This window comes from Aplidium turbinatum, chromosome 4 (assembly GCF_918807975.1).
Source record: "Aplidium turbinatum chromosome 4, kaAplTurb1.1, whole genome shotgun sequence".
NCBI classification, from domain to species: Eukaryota; Metazoa; Chordata; class Ascidiacea; order Aplousobranchia; family Polyclinidae; genus Aplidium; species Aplidium turbinatum.
In genome coordinates, this window is record NC_137475.1 from 6,809,129 (window position 1) to 6,835,722 (window position 26,594).

At 36.1% G+C, this 26,594-nt stretch overlaps 1 protein-coding gene across 1 annotated transcript in view; it reads left to right on the forward strand.

Moving 5' to 3' along the window:
- LOC145768719 (chitin synthase chs-2-like) overlaps positions 1 to 26,594 on the forward strand; it is a 31,327-nt gene that overhangs the window by 2,224 nt on the left and 2,509 nt on the right. The window contains exons 3-28 of the mRNA XM_082580297.1: positions 188 to 412; positions 1,060 to 1,293; positions 2,270 to 2,372; positions 2,740 to 3,070; positions 4,630 to 4,847; positions 6,490 to 6,730; positions 7,229 to 7,387; positions 7,872 to 8,024; positions 8,435 to 8,608; positions 9,259 to 9,393; positions 9,675 to 9,883; positions 10,209 to 10,415; positions 11,073 to 11,196; positions 12,020 to 12,122; positions 12,941 to 13,108; positions 15,058 to 15,145; positions 15,880 to 16,033; positions 16,586 to 16,679; positions 17,037 to 17,325; positions 18,375 to 18,504; positions 19,530 to 19,650; positions 22,313 to 22,434; positions 22,788 to 22,885; positions 23,319 to 23,458; positions 23,639 to 23,718; positions 24,144 to 24,231. Of these exons, the coding sequence (XP_082436423.1) occupies positions 188 to 412; positions 1,060 to 1,293; positions 2,270 to 2,372; positions 2,740 to 3,070; positions 4,630 to 4,847; positions 6,490 to 6,730; positions 7,229 to 7,387; positions 7,872 to 8,024; positions 8,435 to 8,608; positions 9,259 to 9,393; positions 9,675 to 9,883; positions 10,209 to 10,415; positions 11,073 to 11,196; positions 12,020 to 12,122; positions 12,941 to 13,108; positions 15,058 to 15,145; positions 15,880 to 16,033; positions 16,586 to 16,679; positions 17,037 to 17,325; positions 18,375 to 18,504; positions 19,530 to 19,650; positions 22,313 to 22,434; positions 22,788 to 22,885; positions 23,319 to 23,458; positions 23,639 to 23,718; positions 24,144 to 24,231 (4,188 nt within the window). The remainder of the gene's footprint in view (positions 1 to 187; positions 413 to 1,059; positions 1,294 to 2,269; positions 2,373 to 2,739; positions 3,071 to 4,629; positions 4,848 to 6,489; positions 6,731 to 7,228; positions 7,388 to 7,871; positions 8,025 to 8,434; positions 8,609 to 9,258; positions 9,394 to 9,674; positions 9,884 to 10,208; positions 10,416 to 11,072; positions 11,197 to 12,019; positions 12,123 to 12,940; positions 13,109 to 15,057; positions 15,146 to 15,879; positions 16,034 to 16,585; positions 16,680 to 17,036; positions 17,326 to 18,374; positions 18,505 to 19,529; positions 19,651 to 22,312; positions 22,435 to 22,787; positions 22,886 to 23,318; positions 23,459 to 23,638; positions 23,719 to 24,143; positions 24,232 to 26,594) is intronic.

The following is a 26,594-nucleotide window of genomic DNA, read 5'->3' on the forward strand; positions in this document are numbered from 1 at the left end:
ATATCTAACGAATACGAGGTGGTTTCGTCAAGATTCTGGGCCTTTGGGAAAGCTGCGGGTCCCTAAAATCATTTCGGGCCCGGATCCAAAATTACCCCTGGACCCCCACTGTCAACACTACACACTATACTATAAGTATTAAGTAGGCTATATAAAATTTGTGTTTAACTGATATTCTTATTTCTAGGCTGCTTTGATGGTACTGATGAATAGCGCGAAACCATATGCTCCATCCGGCACAGATTCCAGCACCAACGAGCAAACTCGTCTAGAGCACGACACCATCAGAGTTTGGTCTTATATCATTATCCTCGTCATGTTGTTGGTACCTGAAGTATTGACCATCGCATACAGCTTGTACAGAGTCATTATGAAACCAGAAGGGTGGATAGAAATGAAGCCACTGCTTTGGGTAGGTTTGCAAAATTAAAAAGTTGTAGGCCTAAAAAAATATTGCTACTGAAAAGGTGATAAGACTCAATCGTAGATTAGCCTTGAGCCTTGTCTACGCCAGTTTCTAGAAAGCTTACCACGTACCGTAGGAAATCATCCATCCTCACTGAGGGGAAGTAAAACGTCAGGAATGGCATCCTATGGGGTAACCAAGAACCAAACTCAAAAATTGAGTGTCCACATCACATACGAAACTAATCTCCTGTAACGCGGTTTGGAAAACGCTATCTATCATATATTGCAAATCTTGATAGGCCTAACAATATTAGAATTTAAGTGACAGCCATGTTCCGGCGAGCAAAGGCGTTTAATCAAGACGCAATCGTAACCTTTTAAGGCAATCTTGAGTTGCTATTCCAAATGGTACCATTGAGCTACTGGAGCACTGAACACCAACAATAGAAAAACGATAGTAATAACTGTATTTGATTTAATTCGCTCTGCTTTGTTTTTGCTTGGCATTGAGCACTTTTTGTAGCATTAATAGTTTTCATTGTTTGAAAAATGTAAACATGTGTCAGTTTGTAGCCTATAACTTAGCACTTGAAATAACGCACTAACGCTAAAACATAAAAAAAAAACATAACACCAAACTTTTTCATTCAGGGTGGAATATGGGAGATGTTGCATGCTTTCGGTGAAGCAATACTGTTTCTAAAGGTCTTTCCATATTTGGATGCTACTGTAGCACTGATGATTATGCCTATGGTAGGTTTGGTTCCCATTTGCATTCACATTCATGCGAAGGTTCTCTCTGTAACTCATAACAAGCACAAGCAGTACCAAAAGACGATGCAACAAAAACGTATAAGAAATTTGTTGTTTGCTATTCTTGCTCTGGTAAGTCAAACAGAAAAAAAAATCGTCGAATGAATGATAATTGCATAATTGTCTATATTGTTTTCAATAATTACCTTACCGGTACAGTTTCCTTTTGGTAGAAGTAGCCTAACCTTACAGTTACCTTAATGCATTTTTCGGCGTGATGTGGTTGTAACTTAATTCATTTGCCAATGATATGAAGTATCATGCTTGTTTAAAACTGATTGGTTTCAAGTGAATTCATTGTAAAAATGTCAATGTTCGTACAGAAAACCTCTTCTGAGGCTTCATTTCTGGCAATTTTGAGTACATGAACAAGGATTAAATCATTGATGCAGGCCTAAACACTGAAGTTGATAGCAAAAAGATTTTATTTGTAAACAAACTATTTCATGTAGCTAACTAGCTTCCTTTTTTATTGGAAAGTTGTAGAATCCGGTAATCGCAGCATATTGAGCAACTACACATGCTTAGAATTGAACTATAGTTATTGGAACTGACCAGATTTTATTTCTCCATTCAAATGATGTGCATCATTTATACCGAGTAGTCTGTGAAATTTTTTAGTTTATATTTTCGAAAAATAAAAGTGAACGAGCATTACAGCTAGCTAACAATCTCCATCAATTGTTCCAAGAGTTATCTTTTTGGTATAAAAACAGTTAAAAGGTAATTTAATGTACTGTTTCTGTTTTTTATGCACTCGACAATAGGTGTCTCAATTTCATACAATACTGCACATGATTGCAATCGTATCGCTGCATGTTTAAAAGTATACATTACACCCATTTTGCTAAAACAATTCTGAATACAAACACAATTTGTTATTATTATTATTAATGTTATTATTATCACCATGATTGTTATTATAGTTATTAGCGTTATCATTATTATCATAATCAGTGTTACTCATGTTATTAGCTATGTTACCAATGGACACATTGTAACATTGCGCTGACAAAAATATCCAGATACACCATTGATGCGTTTTCAGATCCTGCAAGTTATTGGACTTATAATATTCTTCGCGTGTTTCTTTTCCAACAATTGGTTCCAATTCTTCATGAGAGAAAGCACATATATTTGGTGCTTTTTTGGTAAGAACGTTTATCATAACTTGTTAAATTTGTTAATCCCTTAACTGTTTCCTTGAATACAACACGTCCATAGAGCTGAGCTAACTGAAAAGCATTTTATGGGTCTAAATTGGATGCAAGACATCATCCAATTAAAATCTGGTATCTTATTTTGTTTAGGATATGCACTATCATTATCAAGTGTAGCCCAAGTTTAGCGTAGACTCCGCTTAATAAATCCTTTCGTGTCCTGAAAAAATTCGAATATCAACTACTTGAGCTCCAATAGAAAGTCAAAACCTCTTGGCGTTAGACTATCACCACCCTTTGCGTTCCTTTTTATTCATTGAAACGCAAAGGAGACATAGAAATATTTTGTTGGTTGCAGGTGTAATTTTAACATCAATGCGCTACTGGGAAAACTTTGTGACAAGTGATATGAAATTTGGAAAGTTTTTTACAATAAAGGCGAGAAAACTTCATGATGATTTGGACGGAAAAAGATTTTCTTCGTCTCTTATTTACTCCTTTACCAAATGCTTGATTTTAACCGGAATGACTTTCTTGATTCTGGTCGTGGTCGAGAACGATACGTATTCAAGTGACTACGTTCTCAAGTATCCTTCCAATGCGAATCCTCCAAACACTCCGCTATCTTCTGTACGATTTCAACAAATTTTAAATCTGTTTTCCTACAGTGGAGGCCAAGTCCACACGAGGTTTGTTCTTACATATTCTAACACTATAGAAATAAATAGTTTTATGATAATTTGTGATCATTGTATGTATAAGTAGAGTGAAGTAATTTTGATATCGGATCCAGACTACCGCAAATTCTTCTCAAGACCGGAAGATTGACTAAGCCAACGACAACCTATTATTGTAGCGCTGTCGGCAGCATTTCCTATTCCCTGTTAATTTTGGCGATCAATAAATAAACATGGTGGTGGTAACTCGTTGCGAGAAATGAACTCGAGTCGCATGTCAAACACTACCGCACCATCTCAACGGTGTGTTGGAAGTTTAAAGCTTAATTCACACGTCCTTAATGTTTATTATGCCGTCAACAAATCCCATCGATAAACCTATGATAAACTTGTCAACTTAAGCCACGACATAAAGTTTAAAGTGCTTGGTGCTGAATCAGCGCCACTCGGGCAATATAGGGTTAAATATTACCACTATGAGCCATGATTTCATTGTAGGCTGTTTTTTTTAAAAGGTTATTGCAATTGAAGAAGGTTGTTTAAAAAGAGCTCGTCATATTTCAGTTATTTGAAGTTAGAATAAAACTGAGACTATTATCTTGTTATATCAAACCAGTTATGTCATATGGAAGAGAAAGTTGGACCTAAAACAACAAAAGTCACTAACAAAAAAATTAATGCTTTTCAACTCTGGTGCTACAGAAGAATATTTTAATTATTCTATAAAAACACATTATAAACGAAGTGCAGAAAAAATTGGAGTGCAAGATAGATGGGAAAACAATTTAGCAAAACAAAAGATGAAATTCACGGGACATATTTTGAGAGGATCGGCAGGACAGCTACATCAATTAGTTGTTGAAGGCGTGGTGGCAGGAAAAAGGTGCAGAGCAAGAAGGTGACGAACTTAGGGAGATAACCTAAAACAGTGGGCTGACCAGTCAAGCATCGGAGAAGCATTAAGAGTAGCGAAAGAACATAACGTGTGAAAGCAATTGTCAGCCAACCTTCGGCTCTGAGACGGCACATAATGATGATAAATTTAGAAGGCTTATATAACAAATTGAATTTTATGGCACATTCTCAGCTCGCTTGGAATGCCGATTCTGACAGGCTTACGTTTCGAAAACTAACACGGTTCTTAATTTATTCTTTCAGGCTATTTGCAAAAGTGGCATTTTGTGACTTAGTCAATTATAATTTATAATTTTTTTATTTGCATCAGACAAAGCTGTCCATATCCAAAACAACAAAATAATACACAAACTGCAAATGCACAAATAACGAACAACAACAACGAAATAACATCAAAAAATAACAAAATAATACACAAACTGCAAATGCACAAAATCTCAATAAATAGGCTAGGCCTATCTACTGTTACAAGTTTACAGACAATGGTACGGTAGCGTTACAAGTTAGAAGAACTGAAAGTATTGAGAACGATAAAAACAATCAGATGACATGGCAGCCATCAAAACTAGATAATAACATACATAGAATTATTATAATGAAGACGGTAATTAATGTTATTAATGTAATTAATTAATATAATGTTATTAATGTTTCAGATCACAAATCATTGATCAGTTGTGGTATGTGTTCGCTGTTCAAGTTTCCTGTGCTTTCGGTGCATTCTTTTTTGGTCGTGTCGCTTGCATGACCATGATACAGCCACTCGGATTTACTTTCCCAAACTTGCTGGTGACACCAGTCATCAGTGCATGTTCCGCGGCCCTTGCAGTCTACAAGCAATGTGGAGGGGCGCATGGATTGTTAGGCTTTGTTGGTATGAGAACCGAATTTTCTTTTTCTAAACTATAATACAGTATAGCATCGTAGAAGGCTTGAAAAAGCGACAGAATAGTGTATGGTAGGCTTATTCAAAAAGTTTTTCTTATAGGGGAAGGTATGGACTCATGACCATGCTTGACTCAACATCTACCCCTTTCAAATTCAAATAATATGTGATCATACATTTTTCGTTTATTGAATAAATTGTGTTTGGTTCAATTTTGATTCTTAAAAAGTTCTGAGTTAAATTTTTAAATATTCTGCAAGTTAAAAGGTGGAGTGTGATTTTGGTGTATTTTTGTAAATTTTTATGTTTGCGTTTAGAGTTTTAGACAAATTTAAATTGACATAGCATCAACATTTAAAATTCAGAAATTGTAATAGGTTATATAACGCAGGATTTAATCAAGTTTTTTTGGATTTTACTTCATCATAATTAAGTAAAGCTCAGATGAAAGTTAGTCACTGACTGTTGTGATCCTTGATTCACCAAAAATGTTGTCTCTTGGGTTATGGGTTGCACATGATTGAATGAGGGACCATAAACACGTTTAATTCATTTTAAACATTTTTGTGTTCTTCAAGTGGTGTGTAAATATTATAAACAAGTAGTGAAGCTGTTGAGCATTCAATGTTGACACTACACAAGAAGATCGGTCAGTTTGGGAAAGAGGAAATGAAAAAAGCGGCGAAAGATTGTAAAACCATTACATGATATCTGCAAACTGTTAACAGTATGCGTTTGACAATTATATTCAGTGTACCTCAACAATTTGCTCTAAACACTTTTGAGGTGGAAGTTATCAGAGTAATTCAACGGTCCATACCTGGCCGCTTAAGGATCCAAACACGTTTCAACCCTTGAGCCACTCTGATGACCATCAGTGTTTCCAAATATTTTTACTAATTCTCTGATCATATATGTGGTTGATTTTTCAAACAATGTCCAGAAGTGATCACAGCATGTTGTGTTAAAAATTCGTCATCGTAGAGTGATCGGTTAACCGTTTATGGCTTAATATGAAAACGTGGCTCATCGATCCATACCTTCCCCTACTGGCAACTAACCTTTACAAAAATTTTTTTGGTTTACAAATGAAAATACTCGAGAAAGCAATTTAATCTCTGTGAAATCCACAATACAAATATATTGTGTTTACCTTTTGTTTTAACTTAATCGCAATATCTTGACACAAACTTATTAGTATTGAACAAACTTAATCACAAACTTATTAGTATTGAACAAACTTAATCACAAACTTATTGACACAAACACTTGACAAATTTATCGTATTTGTTTTTATATAAAGCTTTTTATTTTGACAATATGTTCACGAAGAGTAACTTTAAACATAAAAATTAAATTTAAATGTATTGCAATATTTTCAGTTTGGATAGATTTAGTGGTATAACACGCTGACCATTGATCATCTGAACGTACATCATTACTTGTGGAATTAGAAATAACTATGTTAAAAGTTTTACAACGTATCTAGCCTACTTTGGATTTGGAAATACGGTTTAGTTAAATTAAATCGACAAAAAACTGAGAATACCACAAAAAGACCAAAACATCTTTGGAACGGCCACATAATGTTCTGAAGTTGAAGTAAAATTCTTGGTTGTGCTTTCTTTAGGTTTGTACCAACAATACAGAGGAATAAAGGGCTTGACAGATTACGTCGATTGGAATAACTTTCTTTTTGATGGAACGCTTGGGAATGCAAACTCTGGATCGGTTGTAGTGAGCGCCAGTGATATTGCCAGTGCTCAGGGATCAGCAGCCTTGCTAGGGATTGTCGGTTTGATCTTAGGCTGGCTTGGCATCGTGCTGATAACTCATTTCACGTGGCACAACCCGGAAAATCGTTTGGAGCGGTAAGACTCGCTTATTAAGTTTAAAAACGTATGAGCTCCAAGCACAGCGGTCAGTATTTTATTTGTGATCTGATAAGTAGCCTAAACCAAATATCCACGACTACTGTAAAACTAGTTTAAATAAAACAATCAAAATTTTTCTTTCAAACTATCGTCCCGATAGCTCAATTGATTAGCGCGTGATCTTGTGAACGAAGAAGATTCAAGATCAAGCGGCGCTGGTTCGATTCTCAGGGTGTGCGCTTGAGCAACGCACGTTAAACATCGCTATCCATTTAGCGGCACCTAATGGTTGAAGTAATTCCTCGGCAACAACACTTCAACAATCGGAAATTTCACTCTGCCATTCTCGCTGACCGGGCGGTAAATCTTAAATTTTAATTATAAAAGAGTAGAAGCGCAGTTATACACGTCAACGAGAAATTTTTAAAGTTTTTACAAGCTGCATGATGCCTTGATTTGTTGACAAAATTTGTAGGCATATTACCGTACTTTCAGAATGCAAGTCTTATTTGTGAAACCTCTTTACGGTGGGCCTTTGATTGACCAAGTATTGCTACTTAATCGACGCCAGTTTGAAGGTGAATACAGGAAGATTGAAGTAAAGAGAGAGGAAGAGCAAGAGCGAAAAAGAAGTGAAAAAGAGCAAAATAGAAAGTGAGACTTAACTTTTTAAGTGTTGACTTGTTTTGGCTTGTGAGAAAATATTTTCAAGAGGCTTGTACAACGTACATGCTTATAAATTAATTATTTACAGACTATTTTGAAGGACTAATTACCTTGTAACGTTCTATATATAAACATTTTCTAAAAATAAACTATTATATCAATGAACTGATAAGTTGATTTAGCTATGAATGATTTTACTCCAAACTCCACCGAGCTGTTTGACTGTCACAATTATTGACATAGCGGAAACAAGTAGACGAAGCAGGCATTTGCTTCGCACTTACGTTTTCATGCAGCAAATAGTGCAACTTAATTTAAAAGCTAGTAGAAGTTGCAGCTACAGATGCCATGATAAAAATAAAGATTAGAACTTCACAGTGACGAATTTCTCGTAAAACCAATACAAATTTCTGGTAAAACACTCAATATTTACTCTTTAAACTCGTCTTTATGATTTATTTCTGCTTCTTAGGTCAAGCTCTCGAGGTGGTTCCACGCGGAGAAAGGCCTCACGACGTATGACTGTCTCCAGGGGACACAAATTCGTGCCCCAACTGTTTCTGTGCGCCACGATGTGGCACGAGACAGCAGATGAAATGACACAAATCTTGACTTCGCTGATGAGGTGAGAATTCATATGGCTGCCAATGTCAAATAAACAAACTAGTAAACACTCAAGCCGCCTATACAAATTGGAACTTCCCAATGTGGAAACGATATGCAGCTAGGCAGTAAACACAAACGCGAAAGCAGATATTTAGAAAAGCGTGTAGGCTACATTATTGCACACTTGCATCAGATCGGCAAAAATTTAAAGGCAAAGCTGCGTTACTATGGCTTTCTCATTTTCTATAAACAATTATTTTGTTCAATCAAGATCATAAAATTATTGGGCTTCCCCATGATGCTTGCTTATGTTCTAGAAATAGTATTTCACCAATAAAGCAGAAACTTAGCTAACATGATGTAGTGAGTGTGTGTTTTGTTTTAAAAAGCTGTTTTCTTGAAGTAAAAACAAATTTGCAATGCTTGCAGGTTGGACAGAGACCAAGGGGGCAGGCGAGAAAATTCCCAGAAGGATGAAGATTTTTATAACTTTCAAGTCCACATCTTATTTGATGACGCAATGGAAAAAACGAGTGACGGAAAAGAAATAAAGACAAACAAATGGGTTCATCAGTTATGCGAATTAATTCCATTGGCTGCCAAGTAGGTTTCTCTCTAAACAATATGCTATAAGTTGGTTGACTATGGACGTAAAATACTTTGTACCAATGACGGTAACTTCAATACAAAAACATCATCAACCTGCTGACTCCCGGGTGTTGAAAATTTGGAATAAGTAAACGGGAAGGCAAGGGAGTCAATCTTTGTGACCACCTTCTGGCATTCTTTTAAGTGTCTTGCCAAAGACACAACTGCATGCTTTTGAGCAGTGTCAAAACGGTGCCCTTTCGAAGGTCGTGACAAGATATTCACTACTCAACTATGCATGAATGCTGCATTTGGTGGTTAAACAGCATATTTGACATTATTATGACTACAACGTACCTACCAACTAACAACTAGTCCCAAGACAGAGCAGTTGCAATTTTTCCATTATCAAAAGAGATAATTCTTATAGCCTACATTGGATTATGCGTTGCAGCTTAGGCTTCTTTGTTGTTCTGCAGTGGAACAACCTTGTTCATATTATACAAGAATTTTATTATGTAAATTGCCATATACAATAATTTTTACTGATTGCGGATTACTTTGACTCAGGAGTAAACAGTTTTGTTTTTGTCATCATAAAATTAGCTGAGCGCATTAAATTATTTTGTATGCCTAAACGACAAAGCAGTTTTTTCAAATTTTAGTAAAGTGGAGCTTGGAAAAGGGTATGATCTTCCTCTTCCAGTAATCTATCCCACTCCATATGGAGGAAGATTGGAGTTTATTATGCCACATGGGAATCTTTTAGTTGTTCACCTTAAAGACAAGCAAAAAATTAGGTAGAAAAATCATACTTTTTGTGATTAAGAAAAATTGTAAACGTTTTTCAATATTGTTGCTGGTTGCTTATCTTGTAAGTTATTGCAAAGATAAGCTTATAATTTAAACTAAGAAACTGAAAAAATATATCTTTGAAAGCAGCTTGTATGACATATAATTGCTTACTAGACAAGGCTAGAAAGCTCACAGCCTATAAATTTTAAATTTTAATATTTTAATTTTTTTTTTTCAAATTAATTGACATGACATGAATTAAGAATCTTTGCATATTTTTTCACAGACATCGCAAGCGTTGGTCACAGTGTATGTACATGTATTACGTCCTTGGCTATCTCCAGGCGACTAAGAAAGCTTATAAACTAGAAGATGTATTCTTGCTTGCTCTGGACGGTGATGTTGATTTCCAACCTGCTGCTGTGTTGCTTGTCTTGGACAGAATGAAAAGAAATCCAGATGTAGGTGCCGCCTGTGGAAGAATCCACCCAACTGGTAAGTAAAAGAAGAAAAACAGAAAAATCATGGATATGAAGTGAAACTGAAGATGATTTGCTTGTTGCTAAAAATTTGAGCGAGTTATTTAGCGACAAAGTAATGAAAAGAATTAAACTACCTTGGAAAACAAATCAAAAGTTACTTTGACAAGCTTCAATCTCTTCCTCACTTTAAAAAATGCTACATTATTTAAATTATTTTTGACTATAATATTTATCCATTTGATGCAACCTCATTCAAGTACATTGCCTACTTCCATGACAGCTGTTAAGATTGGCAAAGTTAAATGCTAGCCTATGTGATACAAATTCTAAACTGATAGGTTCTGGTCCCATGGTATGGTTTCAAAAGTTCGAGTACGCCGTTGGTCATTGGCTACAGAAGACAACCGAGCACGTTCTTGGCTGTGTTTTGTGCAGTCCAGGTTGTTTCAGTCTCTTCAGAGGAGCTGCACTGGTTGATATCAATGTTATGAACCAATACACTGCCAAAGCTACTGAGGCGAGACATTACGTCCAATGGGATCAAGGTAGCTACCTACTGTACAGTGACTGTGTATATACAGCATGTTTTTGTGTTTTCTATTATAAGTTGCTATTTTTAAATAACTGATGCTAATAAACTTCAAATATACATTTAGAAAATTGTAATAACAATCATTAAAATTTGTTAAATTTTTTTACAAGTCAGACGATAAGCTGATTTATAATGGACTATTAAATACCGGGTCAGTAAAATGTAGGCTATCAATGCTTAATAATTTTTTCAACGCTTTCAATCATTGAACTATTTTTAGAGCTAAAAAAGTATCGAGTTCAATGTAAAAAATTGGTTTGTATGCTTAATTGGTAGACTCATACACCAAACTTACCAGACAGCAAATCAATCGCTTTTTACATTGATTTAACATCTGCAGACGTTAAATCAGTGCAAAAAAACGTCGATTTGATGTCTGGGTTAATACACATGCAACAATCGCTACAATCTGCTCACAATGGTAGCCGTCTTATAGGCTTTCGTCATCAAATAATCTTCTCATTTTCTTTTGTATTGTATCCGTGACTTTTTATTATATCCGTGAACGCAGACCTTTGCTAATACTAAAATCGTTTGGGTTGTAAACGGTTGTAAACCATCGCCTGTACTTCTTTGGGATACGATCTTCTAACCTCTGCTGGATCTACAGGTGAGGATCGCTGGCTGTGCACTTTGCTTCTAAAGCGTGGATGGAGGATAGAGTACACTGCGTCTTCTGACTCGTTCACTTTCGCTCCTGAGGAATTTAAGGAATTCTATAACCAACGTCGTCGGTAGGAAGCTTTTGAGGATGACAATCAGCAGATAACGTATAGAAACGTGCAAATATCATGATGCTATTTCTTACTGCCATGTAACTCTAACTGGTGGTAACTTATTGCGTATATTTATGTTACTAAACGAAGAAAACCAAGAAATATTACAACATTTGCCATGATCAGAAGAAACAAAAAAATTTTCAGCTATACATACAGTATATTCTTTATCAAACATTTTGAATAACGGGCGATTGTACAACAATGAACTTTTCAAATGCATGACAAAGGCTAGATGTATTGTCGAATACGTTTGTTTTGTGTATCGTGACAAATATTCTAGAGTTATTTCATTTCTTAAGCTTATGGCTCAACAAAGTAGACTCCTTACCAAAAAAGTAGGCCGATCCTGATAACCCATAAAATAAGTTCTTCAACAGTCTCTTCAAGAAAGCTTTGCGTTTTAAATAGATTTCTTAAAAAAATAAAGCTCTGTTTGAATTTAAGTTTTATAAAAAAAAAAGAAACATTTCAAGTTTGATTTGATTCAATTGTAGGTCTTGAATCAAAATGAATAAAGCAACAACAAAAATTTATTGGATATTATCATCGTGATGTTGAAGAAGTTAACCTGTCTCGTTGAACAAACTAGCTCTAGTTGAGGCATTTTAGTGACAACCAAATTTTCTTCAATATTTAATACATCACAAAATAAAAAAATTAAAGTTTCATTCTCAGTCGGTATGTCAAAAAAAAGAATGAAGAAACGTAGCTGGTGACTGTTTAGTTTGGCCGGGAAATTTTACACTGACCAGTTCAGCAAAACGTTTTTTTGTTGCAGCTGGGGTCCTTCTACCATGGCAAATATTTTTGACATTCTGTTGGATGCAAAGCTAGCCGTGAAGAATAATATTTACATATCATGGGGCTACATTTCTTATCAAGTAAGAACATACACTCAGGTTACTCGTTGAAAAAACTGATTTACGAAAAAAATATTTGTATGCTTGATTCCCTCGTTTAAGTTTATTATATATTTTTTAATTGATGTGTCGCTGTTTCTAATGGCTATACTCTTGTCGGTCTTTTGAAATTAAACTATTGATGTAGGCTATCGCACGATAACGTTTGTTTTTTTAAACACACAAGATCTAGGTGTTAATTAGGTATTATTTGGACTTTGTGGTGCATTTACCTTTAATGCAGAATTTCTAGGCACTGTATCGTTTAAAATCGTAATTGGGTTTCACTGTAGCACCGGCTCGGCTGCTCGTGTAGTTGTTCTGTAATACAAGTTGCCCATTCCATGATTTTATTTAATTTTTAATAACTTCTTTTCTAACACCAATACTTCTACAACTGAAACCATCAGCCAACGATTCAAGTAGCCTACTGGTGTGCTACGTGGTTCACAAGGTGTATTTTAATATGTATACTCACCACTAATAAACAATGGCTGGTTAGCAAATGCCTATACTTTGTAATGGCTAATGCAAAGCGACCATGCTGCAAAGTTTTGGTCATAACGAAACCTAGATAAAATTTAAAAATTTAGATAAATCATGACAAAACTTCAAAACATTTTGTACAGGTCACTTGTTTGCCTGCCTAGGCTGAGTAGTTGTTGTGATGTGCTTTTGATGTCTTATCGCATTGCTTTCTACAGTTCCAGTTTTCACTTTTCTTGTAGCTAAATTGAGAGTGTATGAACTATTCATTAAATTTTAAAACAGTTTGTCTTTTTCTTTGTACTTTTTTTCAGCTTGGCTTGATGATCTCTTCTTTGCTTGGACCATCAACGGTCGTCATGATCGTTCAAGGCGCCTATCAATACGTTTTCAAATGGAGCGGCACTGTGTCTCTCATTGTGTCACTAGTGCCAGTCGTTATATTCATCATCTTATGTTACACAACCTCAGCTGACACACAGGCAAGTCGCCTTCTGTAAATACATTTATTTGTTGATTGTCGCAAGACGAGGCAATAGACCAAATACAGTGGCGCCATTTATCAAATCGATGAAACTACTTTTTCAAAAGTCCATTGTTTTTATAAAGAACAAGCCATGTATGTGGATTATAAATTGTTTCATATAACGCGAAGCCTAGTTATATATACCACGTAATCAGACATTTAAAACCGTAGCTACATATAAAGGTTACTTTGTTACGAAAATAAATCTTAAATTGTTACTTGCTCAAGTCAGACTATTGCTTATTGCTTTATCATCATATGGAAATTTTTGTTCTATATATGTCCGATCAGAAACTTTGTGCTTTGATGTAAGTGGTTCTGTCGCCATTTCTTGATCGTTTTTGAATGTTGCTCGACAAAGCTGTACAAAAACTTATTATTTACAATTTGGTAGAGAGGTGATTGTTTTTTAACCATGGCAAAATAAAACCTAACAACAAGACGGCATAACATTAAAATAAATTCAAAACTACAGTACAAGCATGGCCAAAAACGTTTGCAATTTTCAGTTAATTTTCATGTTAAATTTGTTATTTATTAAATGGCAATTTGTCTTGACAATAATGATTTTATGGATCTAAAAATTTTCAAGTAGGCGTGGTTCAAAATATACATTCATTTTATTTCCTCACAACTTCTTGTATGACAAGTATGTTCAACTTTTTTTCTATTCTTGGTCGCACATAGGGAATTGTACTCAGCATAAGTCGCGCATAAACTACTTCTTGCTTGCATAAACAACACCATTAGAGTTGGGAGCCTACTTGTCTGAATTAATAGCTAGGTAGATTTGTAACGTTTGTAGTAGCTTACCATGAATAACTGGAAAAACATCGTCTTTTAGAATTCAAGCATGTTTCGTTTCAATAGCATCGACAAATGAGCTCTGATGGTGGTTTTGGACTCCGAACCGATATTATTTTAGAGTCCGGAAACACCACATGTTGCTCTGAGTCGTATAGTTTTTTTCAAAGATGTCTTGGGTCGGGTACTGGCCCCTCATTCTTACTTGGCCCAAATTATTCTCTGAACGGCTCTGCGTAAGCCTAATCTGTACCCACATTAACCTATACTATCGATCATATATCACCAGCAGCTACAAACGAAAGCAAGTTGTACATTGCTTGGAGGCTTTAACCTGTAAGCTAGATAAAACTTCTTACAAAATAAATTCAGACACACAAGCCTATTTCGAGTGAAGCCTAAGCCCATAAACGTAGGAGACGATTTCGATAGCAGAATTGTTCGATGACAATTTTAAAAGCCATAAATCACAATTCAGGTGTCTAGCTTGAGCCTTCAGAGGTTTCCAAATGAAAAGTTCAGAGCCAGCTTTAATTACCTTGTTTCTTAGAATTTGTTTGCTGTGGTGTTTATGAAGTTGGCTACAAGTTATTAAGAAATAATGTGACGACTGATATTTATTTTATGACGTGATGAATACTTTGCTGTGAGGTTTCATTTTAATTTGTATGATTTAATGGAGGAAATTACCTATACTGCACTTTTGAAAAACTACAGCAAAAGTATGTGATAAACTAAAATAAACAGAACTATGTCCATTACTCTGCTTTTAATGAAAATTGAAGTTCTTATCTACAAGCAACCTTGATGACACTCAACAAATAATAAACTATTCAGTTTTCTAATTTTCGACTAAAGCAATTTGATCAATACAGTTTCACGTTAGATAACTTGAAAATTATTTCAGACTTTAAAAAGGAATCCGGCTTTTTGAAATGAGTTGTCGAAAAACAATATTTTGTTTTTATTTGTTGGTTTCATCCCTTCGTTGTTTAACAGTTTTATGAATCTGGTAACAAAAGATAGTTTCCCAAATCAACTTTTAGTTGATAGGCTATCGTGAAAATAGGCTATAAGCTTTTCTATTTATTTTTCTGTTAGGTCCTGGTCGCTGGAATCTTAACAATTTTGTACGCGCTGGTGATGATGGGCGTCTTGATTGGAGTCATTGGAGCATTGGTTACTAAGTGTAAGTTTCTATGAAAAAAAATTTTTCAACCTTACTTCAATTATTGAGTTTCAAAGTGAAACTAATCCACATTACAGAAAAAAAAAAGATACCAGAATCTGATGCAATTGAAAAGCAAATAACTCTGCCTAATGTTTACCAAGCACACCGTCTATGTACTTTCCCATCAGATACCTTACCTCGCTTTATATAGGCTAAGCTGCCCCAAGCGCAAAACTAAACATATCTCTTACGTCATCGTCACACCGTTGCTCAGATGTGAAAACCGTAACTGGTATGTGTACAGTGTATATGTGTCTTAGGTGAAATGCCAGAGTGTAAAACATCAAATAGACGTTTAGTTAAACTAGCAAAAAAACAGTTCGATTGGTTTCATGTACATTTACTAACTAAACTTATTAAATTCCGGGCACTGAATTCCCGATATTAGCTGAAGTGTAGTGGAAGCAATCGTTTTATGTATTTTTTTTTGAGTCTATATTGGGATGATCAAACAAGGGACTTCTAATGCATTCCTTGATCAAACCAGTAACTTGTGCTAATATCACCAAAAAGACACGTACACTACTTTGGTGCTTTGAGTTTTGCATGAGATAGCTTCAAATTTGATTTTTGTTTGTAGAATTAAAAAATTCTATCCAGCAAAACATGTTTGTTTTAACTCAATATTTAATACATTATTTGCACATTTTAATTACAACATGTTTACAACATTTTAAATACGTATATTTCAGCTATATTTGATCCAAACAATTTGTTTATGGTTGTGCTGGTTGGGTTGTATGCAATTACCGGATTGCTCCACCCTCAAGAGATGCTCTGTTTGATTCATGGGCTGCTCTACTATTTGTGTGTGCCTTCTGCCTTCATTTTCTTAATGGTGTACAGGTAAACCATAAGCATAGAGAACTCAGCAACAAACGGCGTCAGAACAAATAAACTAAATTATGTAAACGTTTTCGGCTATAAATCTAACCCTTGTATAGCAAGAATGCTTTACTGCTAACAGTACCTTAAATGAAGGGGCAACTGTCTTTAATTTTGTACGGCATAACATTGGAAAAATAAATAAAAAAACGTTTTCAGCAGCTATCTTGCACACTGTACAGAAATTGTTCTTCTTCAGACCGTACACACACAAGGCATCATTGGTCACAATGGCTCCGAGGTTCAGTTTTAGTTGCAACGCTAGCATAGTTTGCTCTTTAGCGTCGTGTAGTGTAAAAGTTGTAACATTTTCCCATTGCCGCGGGTTTCCCATTTCCTGCACTTTGCTTCCATCTGTTTTGTTGTTTTAAAGAATTAAATTTGACTTTGTAAAAAATCATGATCCGCAGTCAGACCTTTAGCGTCACTTACTGGTGGGCATTTCTTGTTACATTCCCAACAGAGTTGTGTAAAACACTTACTCACTCTTTCCTGTTTATTGTTTTTATCCAGCCTGGTAAATATGAACAATGTGTCTTGGGGAACAAGAGAAGTCAAGTCTGCTGCTCCCGCTGCTGCTGAGAACGCTAACCAACAAGCCTTGCAGGTTTGCATAGCGTTTTAAAATCGGAAAAGATAAGATTCATTCAAAAGTTATCATGTTACTTTGATGATTATCTTTTTAGGTTATTGTCATTTTTTTGTTCTTTTGTATGGAAGATTTGCGATTTGCACCAACGTGGTTTATGATATTAAGTTTAAAATCGAAAAATTTAATTATGGATATTAAGGTGATAAGCTCTACGTTTGGAAAAGAATGCTCTTTGTATGTCAAGGTTATATCTGCCCCAACATTTTCAGCTAATTGTGCAAAACTTTCTAAGCTGCTCTCGAAGAAAAACAATATTTAAATGTTTCAATACAAAATAATTCTTACTTCAAATATCCATTACATTCTTTGCAGGAGGTTGCTTCCAAACCAGGGGGACAGAGCGTTCAAATCGGCCCCAGTGGTTCGGTATATGACGGCCCCCCTTCATCTGATGGATACTACAGTTGTGGTCTGGGAAACTTGTGTCAATGTGCTCTCTGTATCCAGCCCAAGCCACCAGTGTATCAACCAGTGCCGACCACCTACGTGAAAAATACGCAGCCAAGTAGAAGATACACTCAAACACAGCGCCGCGCTACTTTGGCAAACAGGCAATCTTACTACAAGAAGTTCAGTCAAGCTAAAGCACAACAAATCTCGGGTCAAATTGTTTTTTCTTTCTTTTAAATTTAGAGTTTACACCCTAACACGTAATTTCTTGTGAGGCGTGTTATTATTTAGAACTTGCATGATTACTATTATTATTAGGGGTAGCGTTAGAGATAGGCTACCGTTATCTTTTGGGTTGCTAAAATTAAATGGTTGAAGTTGTAAAGCAAATTACAGGCAGTGGTCAGAGAAGGGCAAGATCACCAGTTTTCGTGATCTTGACAATCAAGATCACCAAGAATAGGTGACCTTGAAAATGGCGATCAGATCACTAAAACAACGTGATCTTGAAGATGTAGATCGTGATCTTGAAGATCAAGATCACTTTTGTGTATTTGAAAAAATTAGACTTTTGATCAATGATGTTACAAAAAAAACAAATTTTACCATATAAGCAACCTGCTTAAAGGTAGTTGGTATTGCTACTGTTGGTTTTAATTACTAGATCGCTGGCATAAAAACTGTAATAAGTTAGCGACTGTTGCTGTTAGCCTATCAACCGTTGTCGTAGTTTGCGTAAAGTCGCAACGTCACATCCAAAGCTGGGGGAAAATACAGTGCTGAAAAATCCACAAAATTTGCAACTACTTTTATGCTAATTATTAAAAAAAACACCTTTGAAATGCATCATTTTTCACCAATTTTTTTTTGGTTCGTTTGGTGGTTGTGATGGAAAATGCGATTTAATAAAAAGAGGGTCCAGCTTTTACTTTCAGGATGTTCGTAGGCTTTTTAAACAAACAATTTAGTTACCAATTCGGAGACATAGTGGTCCTATAGGGATCAAACCTACGCACGAAATGAATTGTCGCATGGTGAAGTTCGCGGATGAGGATTCCAAATGGAATTTATGACTAGATGTAAGGATACAGTGGAAGAAATTAAACAAAAATTCAAACGACAAACGATTCAGTTTGGCGAGGAGTTCAAAGATTTTAAGATATTTATAGAAGAAAACAAGTCAAGAAAAAGGCTTGTGAATGACATGAGTGTCATCATGAAATAAGACAAGCTTTTCAAAAATCTCACTTGTGTGTTTAGGCGTTGAACCAGAAGAAATTGAAGACAGTCTAAACAAGAGAATGTCGGTGGCCCAGCTTCGACGAATGAGCTCCAGGATGGGCTATGACAGAGAGAGCATAACCACATCGAAATTGCGACGAATGTCTACGTAAGTTAGTTTGCTCATAAAGCACATGTTATTACAAACCCATGAGAGTCTGACTTTATTGCCATTGCATCGTAAACTGATTTTAGCTTTTATTCTTGGTCAAATATGTGGTCTTGGTATGATGCTAGACGTCTTGTGAATCAATAAGCTTTAACCTGCGTTCATATGGAGACGTAGCAGTGTTCTATGGAGCGTTTAAGGTTTCTTATGCAATGCAACAAATTCATTATCAAACTTTTTTTTCAAGATGATGATGTAATTTTATGACAAAACAACCACTACTCTGCATTGTCTATAAGCTTTGTTACATTGTTGTAAACATACTTAGTTGCAAATGCAAAATACAGCTTAAGTGGTTTTAAGCTCGACTACCAAGCTTAGAGGATCAAGCCACCAGGTTCTTATGGTAGGCCACTTGCTATGCCAATGGCACTAATGCGAGTAACGTGGCTATTTCCCTTCTCTATCGCCTTTCCTTTAGAAGCTGAGCTCACTAAATTTATTTCACCTTGGTGAGTGGTGTTTTCAACATCCAGCTTAGCCCGGTATCCAACTATTATCATGGTTAAATGCCAAGCCCAGCATTCCCTCCTCCATCCTGCTTTTTTCTTTAACAGATTGATCATGCTTGATCAGCTGGGGCCTTCCTTATGAACTCTCTCCATTTTGTTTGATCTTTTGTTTTTATTAATAATTCCGGCATTATTTTCAGTCCTGTAATTTTCTTGATATTGTCAGAATGGTTCATTATTATCTTTTTTTAGTTTGTTTGCTTGGTACTATCTCAGTCAACATGATTAATTTTCTAATGGAATGCTTCTTGCAACAATGCAACATGTCTAAAGTATCGTGGATTTCTGAGACTGATAGTTATCACCCTATATGAAAAATCAACCAGTTTGGTCTCATTCAGTCTAAGTTGGCTCTCTGTGATTTTACAGATCATTTTTCTCTTCTCGTCTCTTTATCATACTCTCTTTCAGTTTAAAAAATAGCTCCTCCTAAATCAGTTTTTACGTGTCCAGGCAACATCGTCGGATGTCCCGGAAGAGCATGCAACATCATCAAATTGATGAAGAAGAACCTCCTAAGATGATGTCTGAAGCTGCTAACAGATTAGTGGAAGAGTTGTATCATGACGAGGAGGTGAGACTAAAACGAAAAAAATTTGTTTGATTTCTTTGAATGTATAAAAATATATATTTTTGGTAGCACATTTACAACGTCTTCTTTTGTACTTTAGAGAAAAAGAAACTTAAAACAAAAACAACATACCAGACACATAAATCTAAAGAACAAAAAAATCTTGTAAATCAGGGGTGTGCAACCTTTCATACTGCCGGGCCAAATATGTGTATTTGTATTAGACCACGGGCCACTTGCATATCTTATAGACTACCTGTTAGTGACTACCACGAAAAGAAAACAGTTTCGTTTTTAGTTTATTGCGAATCAGCGGTAAAGTTTTTAAAATCACCTTAATGAGAGCTTTGAAGCTGGCTTGCTTTCCCAACCACCTTATCCAGGTTCACTTGAATTGAAGTGCTGGCAACCCGAAGTTCATTTTCCAGGTGTACATTAGTCAGTCCTGAGCGATGAGGGGATTTCATAAACCCCAGTTTAGAAAAAAATTGTTCACACACGTACGTTGAACCGAACAATGCCATCTTTGAAGCGACAAATTTTCTCAGCTGTGGAAACTTATCTTGATCGAGATGTTTGCGGTAAAAATTGCCCAGACTCATTTCCAAGTACTTTGCCTTTAAGTCAGTTCTCGCTTGGAGTTCAATCAGTTCCATTTGAATATCATTTGGTGCTTTGTCAACTTCCGTTTGAAATGGCGAGGAAAATATTTCAAACAAATGTTCGTGGGATTTGAAGTCTTTGAAGCGATTCAAGAATTCACTCAATAGATTTTGAAGTTGGTCTGCGAATTCTGTCTTCTTCTCAGCAAGCAGTCCAGTTTCTTTAAGAGATTGAAAGTGGCTTAGATCTCCTTTTTGTAAGTGAGCTTTCCAAAGTTTTAACTTGTTCTGAAACGCTTTTATGTGCCCGTACATGTCATTTGCATACTGGCCATTTTGTTGCAGCTTCGTGTTGAGGTCATTCAGGTGTGTAGTTATATCAACCAAGAAAGCTAGATCACACAACCAACTTTCGTTTTCCATTTGATGTACAGGTTGCCCTTTTGTTTTCAAAAAATGTATTACTTCTTCTCTCAGATCATAAAACCGTCTGAGCATGCGACCCTTGCTCAACCAACGCACTTCGGTAAAGTACAACAGGTCTTGATGCTCAGAGTTAAGATCATCCAAAAAGTTTTGAAACTGGCGATGATTAAGTCCACGCGCTCGAATAAAATTTACTGCGTTAGTGACCGGACCAAGAACTTGTTTAAATTTCAACGTCTTTGCACACAGATTTTCCTGGTGAATGATACAGTGGAAAATTGCAATATCGTCACTGATTTCTTTTTCTCGTAAAGCAGACTTCAAGAGGCCTACTAATCCAATACCATGTCCGGACATGGCTCGAGCCCCATCTGTTGCAACTCCGCATAAGGTAGTCAGGTCCATTCCGAAAGTTTCAAAAGCATTAAAAACTTCCCTAGCTATATCAGCACCAGTGGTAGTGCCTTTTATAGACTTCAGTGACAAAAGTTCTTCCGTTTCATTCAACTCCCTGTCCACACCTTTCACAAATATAGCCAATTGTGCCGTATCCTTCAGATCGGTACTTTCATCAGTTGCAAAGCTCCATGAAACAAAATTTTTCACTCTGTCCTTAAGAGTGACGCAAATGTCATCAGCTAGTTCGTCAATACGCCTTGCCACTGTCCATCGCGACAGACTTATTTTCTGGAACTCCGGCACCATTTTTGGGCAAATTTCTTGTGCGACATCAATCAGGCATTTCTTAACGAAATCACCGTCAGAATACGGTTTCATTTTTTGGGCTATTCTTTGTGCAATCAAAAAACTACTTCTTACTACCTTTTCACTGTCACTACGCATGCTTTGAAACATAAAACGCTGGCTATTTAACTGTTTCTGCATTTGTGTCACTTTCTGTTTTCTATCATCTCCATCCAGCTTTCCGTAAGAAGACCCAGAATGGTTTGTCTCGTAATGTCGTTTAACATTGTACTCTTTCGTAGCACTAACAATTTTATTGCAAATAAGACACATGGGTTTGTCATCCGAATTTTTAACAAAAAAGTATTCCAAGGTCCATCTTTCTTGGAAAATTCTATTCCCTTCCTCTACCTTTCTCTTTTTTGCTGTGAAATTTGCAGAAGTTGCCATCGCTGCTTGAATTTTATTAAAGTTTAAACAATGAGGTTTAAGCAAGTGTAAAATTACCAATAACGAAGGTGTAAAGATATGATTGTTGCTTAATAAAGGAGAAAACTCAACTTAAATCAACAGAATACGTCATGGAGTGAGTAAAAGGTGAAAAAGGCGGACATTGAAAAGAAATAAGCGACTCCACTTGTTAGAGCAAAATATGGAGTTGCAACGATGCACTGAAGCTATTTCAAAGTATGAGCGACGATCCATTAAACAGAATTAGTGATTTCTCATGGCGTGGTAGCACGCAGACAAAAAGCTTGCTGCAGACCAAAAGCCTGAAACTGAATATTTTGTGGTGCGGGCCAAAAACCAAAGCACGCCGCGGGCCACATATTTTGGTTCCGCGGGCCGCATTTGGCCCGCGGGCCGCAGGTTGCACGCCCCTGTTGTAAATCAAAAAATTGATGGTAACAATGTATTCATGCTGACTCTTACTGACTAATTTTTTGTTTCAGTTTGATCACAATGTGAGTGATGATGACTATGATGATGCAGTAGATCCAGATCGGATGCAAGAAGAGGAAGAGGAAATGCTCTATTGGTTGATTGACGGGTCCCTGGAGGACGGAGTTATCGAGTATGCTGACCACTATATGCAGTGCAATATGTTATTGTTGAAGAATTTTCACGCAATGTTGTAACAATGGAGAATGGCATCTTTCTTCTGTGAGAGTGTAGTCCTGTTAGCGTGATGTTGATGTATAGCCCGGAAAACACTGCCAATTTAGGTGGTAAAACAATAGACCTTGGCCTCAGTGACAATATGCACAAGACTAAGAGGATTGTTAAGTTTTTCTGAAACTAAAATCTGAAAACACTCAATATTTGTTTTTTTATAAAAAAGCAATATTTTGACAAATATAAATGCACGAAACGCATCGACAATGAAATCTAATTAAGAAAATCCTGCTCTTAATGTTTGTATTTCAGATACTTGGATAATGAAGAACGTGATTTCTGGAAATATTTAATTGAAAAGTATCTTTATCCTCTTGATGAGGATAAGAAAGAAAAAGAAAGAATTAAAAGTGAGACCAATTCATTTGATTTTGTTGTATCAACCAAATTTAACCAAATTAACCAAATTTAGGAGACTCAATAAAAGAAAAAGATATTACTTTGTTAAAAATAAATACATTTTAATTTTTAGATACGAAATTGATGTAAACTTTTGTTACTAAAATATTATTCCACAGTGAAGAAAATGAGACAGTAGACATAAAAAGAAGAGATGTGGAGTTGGGACGAAAAATATACGACTCCGACTCCTCGGTTAATAACTGGCCGACTTCCGACACGCCAAAATCTCTCCGACTTTACGACTCTGACTGCACAGCCCTGAAAAAATTCAGTGCTGTTTAAAAACTAGTAATCTTTTCAATACAGCATAGTCAATTTACAATGGCCTACAGTAGGCTTACGTCAGGGCGAAAAATGCTTTAACTTCTTTACTTTCGTCAGGTGATTTAATTGATCTTCGGAATCAAGTTACGGGAGCATATTTCCTCTTCAACGCTTTATGGCTCATCCTTAACTTTGCTCTTCAGCTTACGATCACTGATTTCTCCATTACTTTTTGGATCGCTGGAGTCAAGCTATCAGTAAGGAAATGAGCACAATTTTCCAAGCGTACATGCATTGTGTTTTAAGTTAAGCTTCTAAAAAGTTGTTTATGGTGAAGATTATGACTTTAAGTAAAGATTTTTATGCTTTGCTTCATGCAGTGTACAAGGTTATTATTACTAATTGCAATGATTACAAATCTAGAATTTCTTCTTCAGGTGAATCCAGTGTCGTTCGCCTTTTTGATCTTTTATCTGGTTATTTTGGTTGTTCAGTTCTTCTGCATGTTGGTGCACAGGTTAGTAACCGGCTGACAAACATTGGTCCCCTTTAATATTCTATCAACATCTGCAAACGTTGATTTAATGCAAAAGAAAAATAATTTGTTACCTGGCAGTCCCTATAAATTTACAGTGAAATGATATTATTGTAAAAGATGTTTTGTATCTACACAAATTCGTTTTCTAGTTGAAAAGCTTTTTTCTCCGTGAGGTTTACAGCCTACTTTTCACTATTCCATAAAATTAACAGAAGTTGGTCTCAAGGTTTAGGAATCAGGCCAATTAGAAATTAGCCCCTAAATACACGGACCACAACTTTAAACCGCTTCCAGAAAACCCCAAGAAGTCTTAGCTACACTCAGCACCGGAAAAAAAAAATATACAATCGAGTAGTCCTCGTAGTTTAAAACATTTTGTAGCTTAACTGGAGTTTGATTTTCAGATGGTCTACGACGATGCATCTCCTATCTGTGACGTCTATGAGATGGTTAGACGGCCGTGAAGGCATAAAGAATGTCAAAAATAGTGATGTAAGTTACATATTTTAAGTTACCAAATTAGAGTTTAGCGTTTGAAGTGCTCTTCGGTGTGTTCAAATCAGTGGCGTAGCAACGCAACATGCCGCCCTTGGATTTTGCACGAAATGCCGCCCCCTTTAACACCGTGGTAAAAGCTGATTAAAATTCCACACAACAGAATTAAAGCAGTGTTTGTTTAGTTTTTATTGAAAGTTGGAAATTCAATGCGTCCAGCTTTCATTGAAGCAAATTCAGCAATTAAATTATCAAAAGATAATGTATCGAATAAATCACTTTCAATGAACTGTAGGCTATTGCTAGCGCAGACCGCCTGCTTTCTCCCATAGTCGATCTCAAGTAAGATTTTATCAACTTAAGTTTTGAAAAAACTTCCTTCACAGCTTGCGATAAAAACGGCAACAGAGGCAAAGCTTGTGACTCCTAAGTAAATACGGTGTTGAATTCACGTAAACGATGTTTGCGTAAATAATGTTTGCTAAATTCACGTAAACGGTGTTTTGCATCAAAGATTCCACCCGCTTGTCATCGTGTATCAGTATTTTCATTTTGATCACAAAGTTTGTTTAATGCACCCACCACATCAATGAAATATTGCTGCTGCAGCGCTTTCGCAGCTTCATAGTGCGCACTCGTTTCACCACATTTGGCACATACTTAAGCAACATCTCCCATTTGTGACTGTGAGTAGAAGCAGAAAAATAAGAAATAAATCCTTTTCACAACAGCAAAAAATGGTTCAGAAACTTCCGACGATCCCACTGCGTGAACTCCTGCAACGTTAAGTGAGTGGTTTCCACATGGGATGAACAAGGCCTCAGAACCAATATTTTTTTTCTTCTGCATTGTAGCCTACTCTAGTACGGAGTCCTGCCATGGTGGAAGCATTGTCGTATGCTTGGCCTCTACACATCATTATGTCTAAGACATTTGTTGAAGCTCATTGAGATTGCTGTCGATTTTGAGGTATCTAACAATAAAAGCCATTCATCGATATGAGAGTCGTCAGGAGTAGGCCTACTGCCAAGTAAAATTGAGAAATACTTTGCTGTCTATCTCCTCCAGCATGAGATCTTTTACCTTTTTACCAAAAAGCTCAATTAATTCATTTTAGATAGGTGGTGAAAGGTACGTGTCCTGCTCTTTTTGGCGAGTTTGGTACTAAAATGTGCTTTTAAATGACTGTACTATACTTTGCAAGGAGTTTTAAAATTTCAAGAAAATTTCCCTGGTTCCTTAAATTAGAATCTTCCAGATGACCACGAAAAGGAAGATTTTGTTTACTGAGGCACTTCATGACTGCGATTACGCTCTGCAAGATTTCTCTCCATCTATTTTTTTCCTTATTTATAAGATTTTGGATTTCTTTGTGAGTTGTTTGAGAATAAACTAATGTGACTGTCTTTGTTCGTTTAAAACGTTATCACATTTTGCCGCCCTCCAGCGACGTGCCGCCCCTGGATTTATCCACAAGATCCAATGGGTAGTTACGCCACTGGTTCAAATTATACGATATAGCTAAACAATAATCGCGTAGTAATATTCTCAAATAAAAATTATGGCAATATTAATACCAATGAGTGACATTGTTTAGTTTTTATATTGTGTTGCGTATAATTAGGCAACTATAGGAGTATAGGTCCTACAAAACACCAAACATATGGTGCTTATATGATGGAATAACAAAGTGAATGTATACTTTCTATTTGAGTAAGTGTTAAATCTGATGTGGTTTCGAGAACAAAGGAATAGGTTACGCTTAACTTTTTAGGTTTCATGTTTCTTATCGGTTTGTATTACTGTAGTTAAACTGTTGTGTTGTGCAAGTATATGCATTGTCATGCCGTTGCATTGCATTGTTGTTGCCATACGGTTTCTGCTGAAATGCGTTGAGCACATTTGCTTGGAATTTCTTTAACCTATTCTTGAAACAAATTCAATGCATACCTTAACGTATACATAAATTGCGCAATGCTTAGTGCAACACTAGGCTTTGGTAGAAGTAGCTATTTAAATCAGGGGGTGTGCAACGTGCGGCCCGCGGGCTTAAAGGTTGCACACCCCTGATTTAAATGACTAATCACAATGTTTTGCCCGAAATAGTTTGTTGAGTTTCTTCGATGATATTTGTGGGCTAATAATTTCATTGTCTGAGATACACATAGCCTATTTTTTAACATACTTAGATCATTTTGCAATAACTGCTATTTGGCATATCCCATACACCAAGCGGAAGCGTCCGTTTTTATGATCTACTTTTCTGTGATATAGGCCTAATAGCAGCATACAAAGAATTGGGTTTTAAGCTGTTTTTTCTTGCAAAACAATTCGAAGACCAGGTTTAGGTTAATTCCTGA